Source organism: Equus asinus, chromosome 1 (assembly GCF_041296235.1).
Source record: "Equus asinus isolate D_3611 breed Donkey chromosome 1, EquAss-T2T_v2, whole genome shotgun sequence".
NCBI classification, from domain to species: Eukaryota; Metazoa; Chordata; class Mammalia; order Perissodactyla; family Equidae; genus Equus; species Equus asinus.
In genome coordinates, this window is record NC_091790.1 from 205,694,571 (window position 1) to 205,707,760 (window position 13,190).

The 13,190-nt window shown below is 41.1% G+C and overlaps 1 protein-coding gene across 5 annotated transcripts in view; it reads right to left on the reverse strand.

Moving 5' to 3' along the window:
* Positions 1-13,190, reverse strand: part of PAXIP1 (PAX interacting protein 1) — a 60,432-nt gene that overhangs the window by 37,821 nt on the left and 9,421 nt on the right. For 2 of the 5 annotated variants that reach the window (XM_044765676.2, XM_070516807.1), the window contains exons 4-5: positions 11,209-11,272; positions 3,315-3,428 (exon numbers count right to left, since the gene is read on the reverse strand). In XM_044765676.2, coding sequence (XP_044621611.2) covers positions 3,315-3,428; positions 11,209-11,272 — 178 coding nt within the window. Of the gene's footprint in view, positions 1-3,314; positions 3,429-6,090; positions 6,254-11,208; positions 11,273-13,190 lie in introns of all 5 variants that reach the window. The other 3 variants (XM_044765677.2, XM_070516810.1, XM_044765678.2) reach the window with 2 other exon arrangements.

Sequence of the window (13,190 nt, forward strand, 5' to 3'; positions counted from 1 at the left end):
TGTCTATGCATCTTTAACTGATAAACTACATTATGAAATCCACTACAGCTGTCAATACTATCTCATACCCAGCACTTACTCAAATTTCCCCAAGAGTTTCAAAACTCATTTTACAGTTGCACACAGTTTTTTGGGGTTTTTATTTTGCTGAGGAAGATTAGCCCTGAGGTAACATCTGTGCCAATCTTCCTCTACTTTGTATGTGGGATGCCGCCACAGCATTGCTGACAAGTGGTGTAGGTCCACGTCCAGGATCCAAACCCACAAACCCAGGCTGCCAAAGTGGAGCGCACCAAACTTAAGACACCATGGGGCTGGCGCCTGCACACAGTACTTTTAACATAAGCCTACTATTCTGTTGGGTAGTTGTATAAATTAGGAAATCCCCTGGTGTCAGGGATTATTATTTAGTTATCTCTAGTGTTATACTTATTATAGTTATTTCTAATGTTTATTCACTGTTTTGCTACTATGAAAAATTGCAGGAGATCTTTACACACATCCTAAATTGTTTACATACAATAAATTCCTAGGTTTTGGTGTTCAAGTATGAAAAATTCTCTAGGACTTCATATCTATAATTACACTTCCCTCCAAAAAAGGCTGTATCTATGTAGGAGTATATCAATTTACCACACCCTTGAGAAAAAAATTTTTCATTCCTTATTCTAAAAATCATGTTATTGTGACATATTTAAGTATGGAATGTTACACACACCCTCCCACAGTAAATACAGACGATCTCTTTCTGCAGCTGACTAGAGACTTTCAGTGACTGGACCACGTGGCCCAGAAGAGCCCAGAGCTCTCTCAGGAAACACACAGCCCAGGTGCACACTGAAGTACTTACAAACTAAACAAATATTGCAAATATACAACACGGGCAAATAACATACATTTAATATGGTTTATATATTATTTCCCAAAGTAGGAAGATGCTTATTGAAATAAATATGAAATAAAGTGTTTTTTAATTCTGTTAAATACTAAAAATAAAACCAGTACCATGAAGCAGAGTTGCTGAACATTCTGGATGTCAGAAAGAGCACTTCATACTTAAAGAGCTGGATCCACCGTGGACGAGTCCTGAGTTCTCCCCTTGTACAGGGTTCTGGCATTCCACGCTCCAGGAACGACCTACTTCCCACGCAAGTCTACGTACAACACTTCAGCAAACTGAAGTCCACTCAGATTTTCTCTCACTTCTCACCAGTAAGTGTTTTTTGTCACTGAAGGACAATTACTGCTTAAACAAGGTGACTGAAGAGCAAAGCAACGTTAAATGCCTCTGCCTGCGCTAATTTACCAGCTATGTTATTCTAACTCTGAAATCCTCAAAACTACCAATTATTAAACGTCACAGACCTCAGGAGTCAAAGTGAAGTGGCATGGGGTCAGGGTGTGGCCAGCAGGGGGCCAGGGCTGGCCCATGCCGCCCATCTCTCCCAGCCTTGCCCTCAGCCCCGGGGGCAGTATTCACACCCAGAAATCTCCAAGTGCTACATCCAGCCCCTTTCCCCCAATAACTAGGAAGTACATTTCGTTTCTGTTGATTCTGTTACTAACTCATCCATTCTTCTCAACTTAAATTTAAAACTTTAAAATTCAAGAATATAAAAGTTTCACTATGCCATTTACACATTTTCCCTAAGAATTCATCAAAAAAATGCAAGAAAAGAATTTAAAGAGATGCCATTTATGTTGTGTGTAGTCAGCTAGTCTGTTTGACAAATCCACTCTAGTCATATGCCTCTGAAATTATAATTTGCCTCTAAGTATTCACTCATAGGTACAAGATTTATACAAGATTCCATTTCTCTTCAAACCAGCTACCTAAAATCTAATGATTTATTTTTAGCCACAAATCAATACTGATATATAAAGAACCCCTACACTATTTAACCAAAGCATACTATTTATCTCTTAAATTGTTATGCAAAATGTAATTTTTTACTTATATAGATTTTAAGATTCACTACTTAAATTTTCACAGAAAAGTTTCTTCTTGGACTGAGAGGTTTACTATGTTACAATCAAATCCACTGGCTCACAACTTCTCCCCCTGTCAGTAGACTGGCATGACGAGGAGCACACATTCGTGAGTGCCCCTGCTTAGTTTCAAAGACCCCATGAAAGGGTCCTCTGGCCAGTGTACGACTGTTCCAGCCCTCCACTCTCCACCCTCCGCCAGGGCTGTGGGCACATCCACCACACACCTCTCTCCTCCTGCTGTGAGTCAGACGAAATAAGATAATCACAATGTAGACTCAGATTGAAGACAGAAAGAAAAAAATGGAGGCAATGACTGATATGTGGGAAAAGTAATCATCAAAAAACTCTTCTACTATAAATATACTATATCTGATTCTCAAAGATGCAAATAATTGTTCATGGAAGGAAAACAGTTTGATTTCCAGAGAACAGTAATTCTCAAACATTAGTGTGTGTCCTAATCGCTGGGAGGCCTTGACACGGATGCCTGGGCTCCCCGCTTCCCCCACCTGGTTCTGATTTACTAGGTCTGGGGCGGGCCGGACAGTGTGCACTTCTCACAAGTCCCCAAGGGAGGCTGATGTTGCTGACATGGGGATCCCACTTGGGGACCAAAATCCCTCCGGCCCCACCAGTGCTTCGAGGTATAGAGCCCTGGGCTTATCAAGATAAATGCAGTCTATATAGTCTGCATTATTAAGAAGGAAACTATACTGAAAACTTCACCAAATGCATGTTTATAATTACACTCAGTACAAGGCCTTTTTAAAACTTGTGAAGAGGTTGATAGATACATATTTTCACAAATAAAAATGAACAGAAGTTGTACTGGACTTGAAAGGAAACTCTAGAAATTCAAAAAACTTTCCTATTTTCTCCATGAAATAAACCCCTATTTCTTTGTATTCAGAAGTCACATCTGACTCGAAATAAAATTTATAGGGGCCGGCCTGGTGGTGCAGTGGTTAAGTTCGCACACTCTGCTTTGGCAGCCCAGGGTTCGCAGGTTCAGATCCTGTGCATGGACCTACACACCACTCATCAAGCCATGCTGTGGCGGCGTCCCACATACAAAATAGAGGAAGACTGGCACAGACGTTACCTCAGGGACAATCTTCCTCTCCAAAAAAATACAATAGAATAAAACTTATAATCATCTCATATCCCTTGTGGAATGAAGCTGGGTATAAATAATGTAAACTAATATAATCGGCTTTTGTAAGTGGAATCTAATAATTAACTTAAAAGATGCTCAAAAAAGACATTTGATTACTGGAAATACTTAAATGACATAAAAAGGAGAATGTACATGAAACACTTACCCCCTTCGGTTCTGGAACAACCAAATGTGTGCACTTCCTGTTGAGGTTCAGCTGGCAATCCCCCCCATAGAAAGTAAGCAAAGCCCAGAGGGCACTTCTATCTCCAGATGACACCTGACAGAAAACCAGAAATCAGGCTTTTATCACACATTTCAACGTTTACTTATTTACTTCATTATTAAAATACATTGTGACAGTATAACAATTTTGCTTTATCTACTTTTCTCCCATATTAAATGATATAACCTAAGGGTATTAGTGGGAAAAATAGATAAGCTTTTAGCTATTTGCTTATTACAATAAAAACTTTTATTCCTATAATAATAGTTTTATAGATATTACTTTTTTTTGCCTTGTCACCAAATGAATTAAAAGAAAATACTTATATCTACACTCCAAAGACTGAATGGAGGGTTGTTTCATTCTATAACAAAAATGATAGGGGGAAAAAAAAGCAGAAAGAACTAGTATACCATTCCAGTTTCCAACTGTGTCATTTTTGAAAATGCTTAAATACAACAGCAGTATCAAAATCATATTTAAGGAGTGCCTTAATCATTAGTGGATAACAAATAAATATTAATTATGAAATGCATAAAATGAAAAGATAAAAATACAGTGATTTGTAAGCTCTGGGAAAATGTAAATATTACTTAACACAAAGAAAGAAATAAGGCAAGCATAAAAGGATTAAATGTTATGCTTGCCTAGATGATAAAGTAAGGCTTCAGATACAATGGCTGATGTCACTATAACAACACACAGCTACCATTTATTGCCTGCCTACTATGTGCCAGGAACTGTGCCAAGTGCTTTGTGTCTGCTCTGAATCCTCATGACCGCCATGTGGAGTAGGCATCATAAGAACCAGTTTATAGATCAGGAAACAAACTTAGAAAAATTGTAGCTGATAATCAGAAAAGCTGGCTTTTTACAAGCCAGGTCTGTCTAAACCCAGGTCTGACTCCTAACTGTATTTTCCAACCTCTCTACACTGCTTCTCTAAGGGCAGTTACTACCAAAAATAATGTCTAAAAAATAAAATTTTAGACTCTGAAAGACAAGAAACATTTAAGAAAAATAAAGGTGTGAGTGTTAATTCTAAGATAATCATTTAACCAAGTCAATATTTTGGTGGATAATTTACTACAAGTTGAGAATTATGGTGAAGAATTCTGGACTTTGTCTCAAGTTAATTTTTTAGAAGTATTGATAAACAGCATGTTTTTTTAACAGCCATTATTCAGCTTGCTAAAAATCTAACATTCCACATCTACTCTCATCCATTTTACAAAGACTTCTAGACATTATTTTGCGCTCCACATTACTCTGTGAATGCTAACAAGAACACATTAATTTTATAAGATCACCTTTAAAAATTGTTATTTGATATCTCTTTAGTAAGTCAATGTCACATTTCAGAGGTTGGGTCAGAAGACTTATTTTTATTAGAGGCTTTCACAAAAACATTTACATCCTGCAGCCTTTGGAGAGCTGAGATTTATTATATGATCATTTGGATTACTCCAATGAATCATTACATAATCTTTATTAAAATGAAATTAAAAAACAATCTAGATACGCCTTTATTACAAAGATTTGGTCACACGTCAGCTGAGTGTTATTTTTATTTTACTGACTACAGTACCTATCTGGCCTGTGTCACAGACATGGGTCTCAACAGGGTGCCTGCCGTATGTTGCTGTGGAAAGAACATCAGAGAGGGAGGAGGGGAGTCCCAGAATTGACAGCGGATCTCCAAAAATGAGCTCACGTCAACTTGGAAAACGTCCACGAACGGGATTCTTCATCGATGTACATTTGGGTTAAATGACTTCAAACACACCTATCAACTAACGTAATGAATCTATATCAGCCTAATTAACAGTTAAGCATGCTCTTTCCACACCAAAATGTTTAACAATCATTACTTAGTGGTGACAGGATTACGGGGACATTTTTATTTTCATGTTTATACTTTTCTGTATTTTCCAAATTTTTAAGAGCGTTAGTTTTATAACTGGGGAAAGTGCTTTTTCTTTTTTTTAAGCAATCTTTCTACGCTACAACTCTATCACCTCAGCTAACAAAGCTTGGGATGCCTTAAAATCCACCTGACCTCGCTGCTGCCGGCCTCCCACTGCTCACTAGCACCACTCCCAGCATGCGCCTGACCCTACGGTTTCAGGACACTCCCCAACCATGCTAAGCGTGCTGTGCTTCCTGGCCTCCATGCCCTCCCTCCCCTACCCCACTGCTCTAGCTGCAGCTCGGCTATCGCTGCCACTGTCCTCCGACAGCAGCTGCACAAAATCTAAAGGCTTACCACACTCCGTAACTGTGTGCGCATTGGTCTTTTCCCCCACTGTTCTCTAGGAACTTGAAGCAGAGGACTACAATTGCATCTATGTCCCCCACTGAATAAACGCTTCTCTTTACACCAATCAGGAACGCCCTCCCTCCTCCTCGAGGTCTCATATCTCCAATAAAACAGTCCTGGTTCTAGCTCACATGAATTTCTCCTTGTCCAGTCTTGATTATGGACTGTAAGCCTACTTATTAAAGACCAGAGTCTTCTGCAAGAATTACGTCTGACACTTCTTTAATATATTTCATAGTACCTAGTACAGTGCAAGGCACATGGGTAGGCAGTCAAGAAATATTTATTGATTGAGATACAGAATGGAAAGGGCTTTTATTTTTAGGTCTTCCAGATTTAAATTATGACCCTGGCCAGGCTCTCCATCAGACTCTTGACCTAGTCCCCGAAACCTACCCAGCACATTACAACAGAGGCCTCAGCCTGCATCAATACCGGGTCAGAAGAAGGCAGATGATGGCTGTGCTTCCCAACTTCTGCTGGCACAAGCTCCCTTCCCTACCTCTCCCTGGACAGCTCTGGAAGACTCCAACAAAGAGCTCCAGCTTGTATCAACACCCTGACGGGGAAAAGACAGAAGGTCACTGAGAACCACCAAGCAAACAGTCCTTTCGTGAAGGTGGGGTCCTGCCCGGTGCATGCCTGTGTGTGCAGGTGCTCCAGTGTTCAGAAAGGGGCACAGACACCCAGAGCCTCCATTCGGCGCAGGTTCACCCGGTGATCGCTCCCTCCCAGCATTATCTCCACACCTGGCACCCACTTTGTCTCTGTGCATGTTTCAACACACTGCGTTTGTTCACGCGTCTGTCCCCCTTTCTAGACTGTACGTTTACTGGGGGGGGAGAAATCCTATCTCAGTTCATTTGTACTCTGGCATTGTTCCTGTCACAAAGGAAGTACTCGTCATGTATTTGTTGAACCCAAGTCCCTTAGCTGCACACAGACTATATATATATATATGTGTATATATATATATATATATTTGTTTGTTAATATATCTTAAAACCGAATTAACAGCTTTTAGCAACAACAAAATGTTAGTGTGCCCAGTGTACTTTTCTTAACCAAAGTTTCTTCATATGAACTACTATCAAGTAAAATCTTTCCCATCTTTATTTGAATAATCTTTCAGAACTTAAAAGCAAGCCTTTTTATTTTACCCCATTACACACTGGGGATTTCAATCCATCATAATAAGTGACGATGTGAGAATAAGGTATAGTAAGTGATCCATAAAGATCACACTGATTCTGGATTCTGCTTTTTTTACCTAAAGAAATTTGCCAAAAGGATATAAAATACTGCCAAAGGTCTTGCTAAATTCACCTTTTTGTCCATCACAGCCCCAACCACTCCCCACAATGAGTTTCGCGCCCGGATAAAAGTCTACCAGCTGGGCTGCTTCCCAGACCACACCATCCAGCAACACTTGTTCACCTGAGAATCCAGACAGCTATGTTCTCCACCACAGCTTCCTCACCTCACTTTTTTCATGGGCTCTCCACTCTCCCCCTCCCCGCCCCTCTGCCAACCACACTTGTCTCTTCTCAGTGCAGAACCTGAGATCTACTTAAGACCCCTAAGCCAGCATGATGGCCACCAAGCCAATCAACAGTCCTGTGTCACTGTCCACACCCTGGTCCTCCTCCTTCTGGGTCACAGAGCAGGACTGAAAACCACATGCAGGTACATACAACTACCTGGACCAATTAATGCGCTCCACCTTTACCTGGGGCGTGACTACTTCCCAGCAATAAAAACAAAACTGGTTAAGTCTGACTTCATCCTTGGTTTCTAAAAGTAATGTCCTACTCCTCCAATATCATCTCTATTTATTTTCAAGCTCCCTTTCCTCCCCAACCTCCTTAACTATGCATGTTACTACTCAAGGTTCTATTCCTGGTCATGTGCCCCTCTCTACTCTCCTCTGCAAGAAGTTAGGAATTCTCAGCCCTTCATACCACATCTCCGCGTCCCTACATTTGGACAGCTCATCAACACCCCAAACTCAATGTGTTTCAAATCAACTTCGTCATCTTCCCCCAGAAATCAGGATCCTCTGTTTCCCATCTCTGGCAACGATGCTATCACTTTACCACTGCTCCTAGTTTGAAACAAGGAAGTCATCTGACTAACAATTTCAACGTGAAAGCATCTAGCCCAGGAGCTGGCCTGCAGAGCACTGTGATGCTGGCTTCTCTCTCTACCATGGCATTACCAAGTCACCCAGACCTACCTGCTGATTCCCATCTGCTCCTAGGGTCCATGCTGTACCTTCATTTACACGGTGCTAACCCAAATCCAAATCTTCATCTCAAGCCTAAAAGACTGACTCTCTTCCTGTCAGCACTCTCATCCCTACCCTGCCCTGCATGTCAGCTTACAGCTCCCAGACCAGTTTCACTGCTGGACCACAAGAGATTTTAATTTTGTTTGCTTTTTTCTCTGTTTTCCAAATGTTCTAATGCAAACATCTGTAATCCAAAATTAAATATATAAGAAAAAAAGGTAAACAAGCATCCTGCTGGCTACTTTCATCAAGTTCAAACTCATCTATGTTTCATGCTTTTCCTCATTCTCTGCCACCCACCGAGACAGTCATTCTTTTCTTCTATACCCCAGTACATAACCTTGTTCTGATGCCAGTGTCCTCATCAATAGCCTTGGAGCCGGCCTGATTTCTCCTTCCACCTCGTTCTATTTGGAACTTGCTCTCCCTTCCCCATTTTTACTCCAATTATGCCCATTCTTTCAGGCCCACCCAAATCTTACATCCTCCATCAAGGCCGTCCTATGCCAGGAGTCCACACTGCAGCCTTCTTCTCTGAACTCACTCATTAATACACACATGTGCCAGCTGATTCAGCAAACTATACAGTATGCATTGTGCATACTGCACCCTTACATGTTAGGCCTTTTACACAATAATTTATTATATATATGACAACCTTTGTTAAATGTAACCATTAGTTATTTCTCTTCAAGGCTAAAAGTGTTCTCTAGTGCTAAACTTATAGTTACTATTTCATAATGCCTAATTACCTAATTTAAAACCCTGTAATCTTCTCATATCACATACTTTTGATTTTTCTTATTTATTTCTTCAAGTCAGGTCTGCTAAACACCATGCCACTGCGACCTTGATCCCTGAAGATACCCCTGCCCCTGGCTCTTCCTCTCTCCCTTTCTATTTCAAATTGAACCCTCTCAATAGTGGACTCTGAATCTCTGAACCCAGAAATCCAATCAATAAAAATATACTTAAATGCAAAATTCACATTTTAGCCAAGGTACACTGTCTTTAGGCATAAGGAGTAATAGTGATAAAATGCTTTCATTTTAAAACGTTTCTGATGTTTATTGTAAATTTGGAACATACAGAGAAGTATAAAGAAAACAATAAAAATTACATGTAACTGCAGTACCCATCATTAAAAGGTTTTCATTTAAGCTAACTTGAAAGACTATCCTCACGTAAATACACATTTGTAACACAGATGTGAAAAACATTGAAAAATAGGGATATCAACAAAATTCCTGTTCTTAAGAGGGGAAAAAAGGCCAATTTTTCAAGGACGGCTATTAAATTGATGTAGTAAGTACAAAAAGAGAGGATTTTATAACTTTAAAGAACTTCCAGAATTTACAAGAGACACAAACAAGAGGAACCATAATTAAACTTACTAATCGCTGGGATAGAGAAGAGGTCAAATTCGGGCTGACGACACCACGTGCATGAAAGCCGAGTCTGGCCAGTCCTCTAACAGTGCGACCTAAACACACCCTCGGCCCCGATCCCGTCACAGGCACAGGGAGAGCAGCAGGACTCCCTCCAACTCCCCTAGCGTCCTTGACAGGCCCCTTCTCAGAGGCTTCCATAGAGACGGGGACTAAATACTCCTCAAAAATAGCATCTAACACCAAAACTACAGAAAGGGACTAGGCCTGTGAGGTCAAACAAAATGGTAAACGCTGAACTGCAGCGTTTCCCCCAACTGACCACTAATTTGAAACAAAGTACTCTATGTAATTTAAAAATGAGCGTGAACAATACCAACTTGATTTTGTATAATAGTTTTGTTTGAGGGCTTTTTTAAGCTGGAAGTTGCGACGACAAAATACAATAATATTAAATATTCACTTCTCTCACTACCCAGAATTAACCACTGTTAACATTTTGGTTCCTTTTCAGGTAATTCTTATATATTTTATATGGTTGATGTAATACTCTACATAACTATGGGGGTTTTTTTGGTGAGGAAGATTGGCCCTGAGCTAACATCTGTGCCAATCTTCCTCTGTCTTGTATGTGGGATGCAACCACAGCATGGCTTCATGAGTGGTCTGCCCTGGGGATCCAAACCCATGAAGCCCAGGCTGCTGAAGCATAGCACGCAAACTTACACTATGCCACCGCGCCGGCCCCTACACAACTGTTATATCCTGCTTTTTCCACTTAAAACATTTCCCATGTCTTTATATATTTTCATAAAACATGATTCAAAGCTGGCTCCGGAGCCAGACTACGGTGTCAAAGTGCAGAACAGGTTTCTCACGCATTTCCAGACTGTGGGTGGTCTGGCTGCTTCCGATTCTGCATCTTAGAAACAACGCCGTGCTTTCACCTTACACGTCAATCTGCTCTTATTCCTATCAACCTGGGGTAAGTTCCTAAACACGAGGACTGCAGAGGAAGAGAACACGTATTTGGAGGCTGCGACACAGCTCGCGTTCTCTATAGAGAAGCGCGGCACTGACCAGCACTGCTGCCCGCAGCTGCACAGCACTGAGGACACCGCGACAAACCTGATGAGCCAGAACGCTTACCTCAGTGCTACTAGAAAGTGCACATCTGCGGTTACAGAGGGGATCAAATGTTTTGTTACACTTATCGCTTGCAATTCCTCTTTATAAAAAAGTTGTCAATTCATTTTTCTGCCTTATTTACTGAAGTTTTATTGTTTCTTATTGATCTGTATGAGCCCTTTATTCATTAAGAAAATTTTTTGCTTTTATTTCTGACTGAATTTTCCTTGTCATCTTTTTTTTTTAATGCTGAGGAAGATTTGCCCAGAGCCAACATCTGCGCCAGTCTTCCTCTATTTTGTACACAGGTCACTGCCACAGCATGGTGCTGATGAATAGTGCAGGTCCACGCCCAAGAACCGAACCTGTGCCACCAAAGCAGAGCAGGTCAAACTTAACCACTGTGCCATGGGGCCAGCCCCTCCTTGTCATCTTTTAATTTCACTTTTATTACTTTTTCATATTCAAGTTTTAAATCTTTGTAATTCTTTAGATTAAAAGGCCATTTTCACCCACTAAAACTTTAAATCTTAAAACTAATCATGAATACTTAGATAAAATTACAAGTGTGTCATAAGGTCATATTGAATATGCATTTTAGTAAATAGCTTCTCTAAAAGTGGTTTACCAACAGGTCACAAATGGGATCGTATAAAAGCCCAGAACTGTCAGTGTGAGCAACCCAAGATGCACCGTAAGCACACTTACCTGAGAGAGGCAGGCAGTGACTCCAAAGAAAATCTGACACGACTCTGGAGAGAAACCATTCACTCTGTTTTACAGTTATTAAGATTTCAATGAAAGAAGATTAGTGCAACTGTGCTCACTAACAGACACACCCTTTTTGCCCACCTGGACATTACCCACCCGCTCCTTCCCGCTCAGTCCATTCAGGAAAGAGACAGACTGAAGCTGACCCAACAAGAGCAAAGGGCAGACTGGCAAACAGAGAACTGACCACGGAGAGAACTGAAAGGTCTCCGTCAAGTGCGTTTTCAAATCTAACCTCTCCACTTACAGCAGCAATCAAACGGGCACAACATTTTCAGGGGGGTAAACATTTGACCTCTGAGCTAGCTAACCATCCAAACATACATACACTCATACACGTAGATACATACATACTCATACGGGAGAACACTTATTTTAACAGCAAATTAAGTTTACTTTGGAAGGAAACATTAATGTGATGACTTCTGTTGCATAGTAGAGAGAATCCTTCATAAAAGAACTTGCCTTCTAGTTTTATTACCATCACTTACTTTGCAAACTTGGGCAAGACAACTCTGAGCTTTAGTATCTCCTTTGTTAAAATAAGTTAGAATATATAATTCCCAAGATCTTCCCAGTTCTGAAGCTCTTTTAAAATTCATTCAGAATATTTCCTGAGAGCTTACTATGTGCAGACACTGGGCATGTGGGTACACACAGCAGACGTGGCCTCCAGGAGCTCATACTTTAAACTTTTTGAAGAATTTGGAGTGTCTAGAATTTCCTCCCTACAGGGGGAAAGTACAGCTACTGAGGGAGAAGTGAATTAAGAAAAATGGGTGAGACTGAAAATTCTATGGCAATTTGGAATCTCCTATGGAGGGCTGCTAAGTCTCATCAAGACAGGAGCCCACATGACTACAAGAGGCTCTGCAGACCCCAGCATCATGCCTGTGGCCCCCTCATCCAAGATGCTTCCATCCTCCTATCTTAGCTCTGGCACTTTCTACTTCCAAAGACTTGGGGAAACAGGAACAAAGGCATATCTAGACTGTGCTGTCTAACACAGTCCGGGGCTCCCCCTTCTGTCCCTTTAAGCTTCTTTGGGATGGACAAGTAAGAGCTCAAAGAAGACAACTACTTTGGAATTTTTGTGTGTGGGGTACAGGATCCAGAAAAGGAAGACTAGCCTCTTACCTTCAAAAACATCCCTCCCACCCCCAGTCTTTTATACCTGCGCTTATTAAAAAAAAAAAAAAAAAACTCTCAAAAAAACAAAACAAGAACCAATTTCCTCTAACTTTTTAGATTTTGGATGAGAAATCTTAGAATTTTTGAGTTAGAGCTGCTAAGTTCTGCACATTCTCCAGGAACTGCTTACAAAGGGATATTTTCTGTTTATTTGAGGTCCCCCATAAATATTTCAGACAAGATTCCCTGCATCCTCATTGATTCAGTAAGTAATAAATGCATTTGCAGGCACCGCCTGGCAGAGCTGCAAAACAAAGCGGGTTGAATGACCTCATCTCGTGCCCAGGGCTGAGATTTTAACATCCTAACTGTACGGCACCAGGCACCCTCAACAAGAAGTGATCTTCAAAATCAGTTATGCATAGAGTGACCCTCCAGGGAGGGTTCCTATTCCCAGGGTGAAACAGGAGCCACGCAGCCCAGAACACTGAACAGCAGCCTACAGTGTCTCATGATGCGACATCTAGCACAGTGCGGGGTGGACCTGAGTTCTAGAGTCACACTCAAGAAATGTCAAAGAGGGGCTGGCCCCGTGGCCGAGTGGTTAAGTTCGTGCGCTCCGCTGCAGGCGGCCCAGTGTTTCGTTAGTTCGAATCCTGGGCACGGACATGGCACTGCTCATCAGACCATGCTGAGGCAGCGTCCCACATACCACAACTAGAAGGATCCACAACGAAGAATATACACCTATGTACTGGGGGGCTTTGGGGAGAAAAAAGGAAAAAATA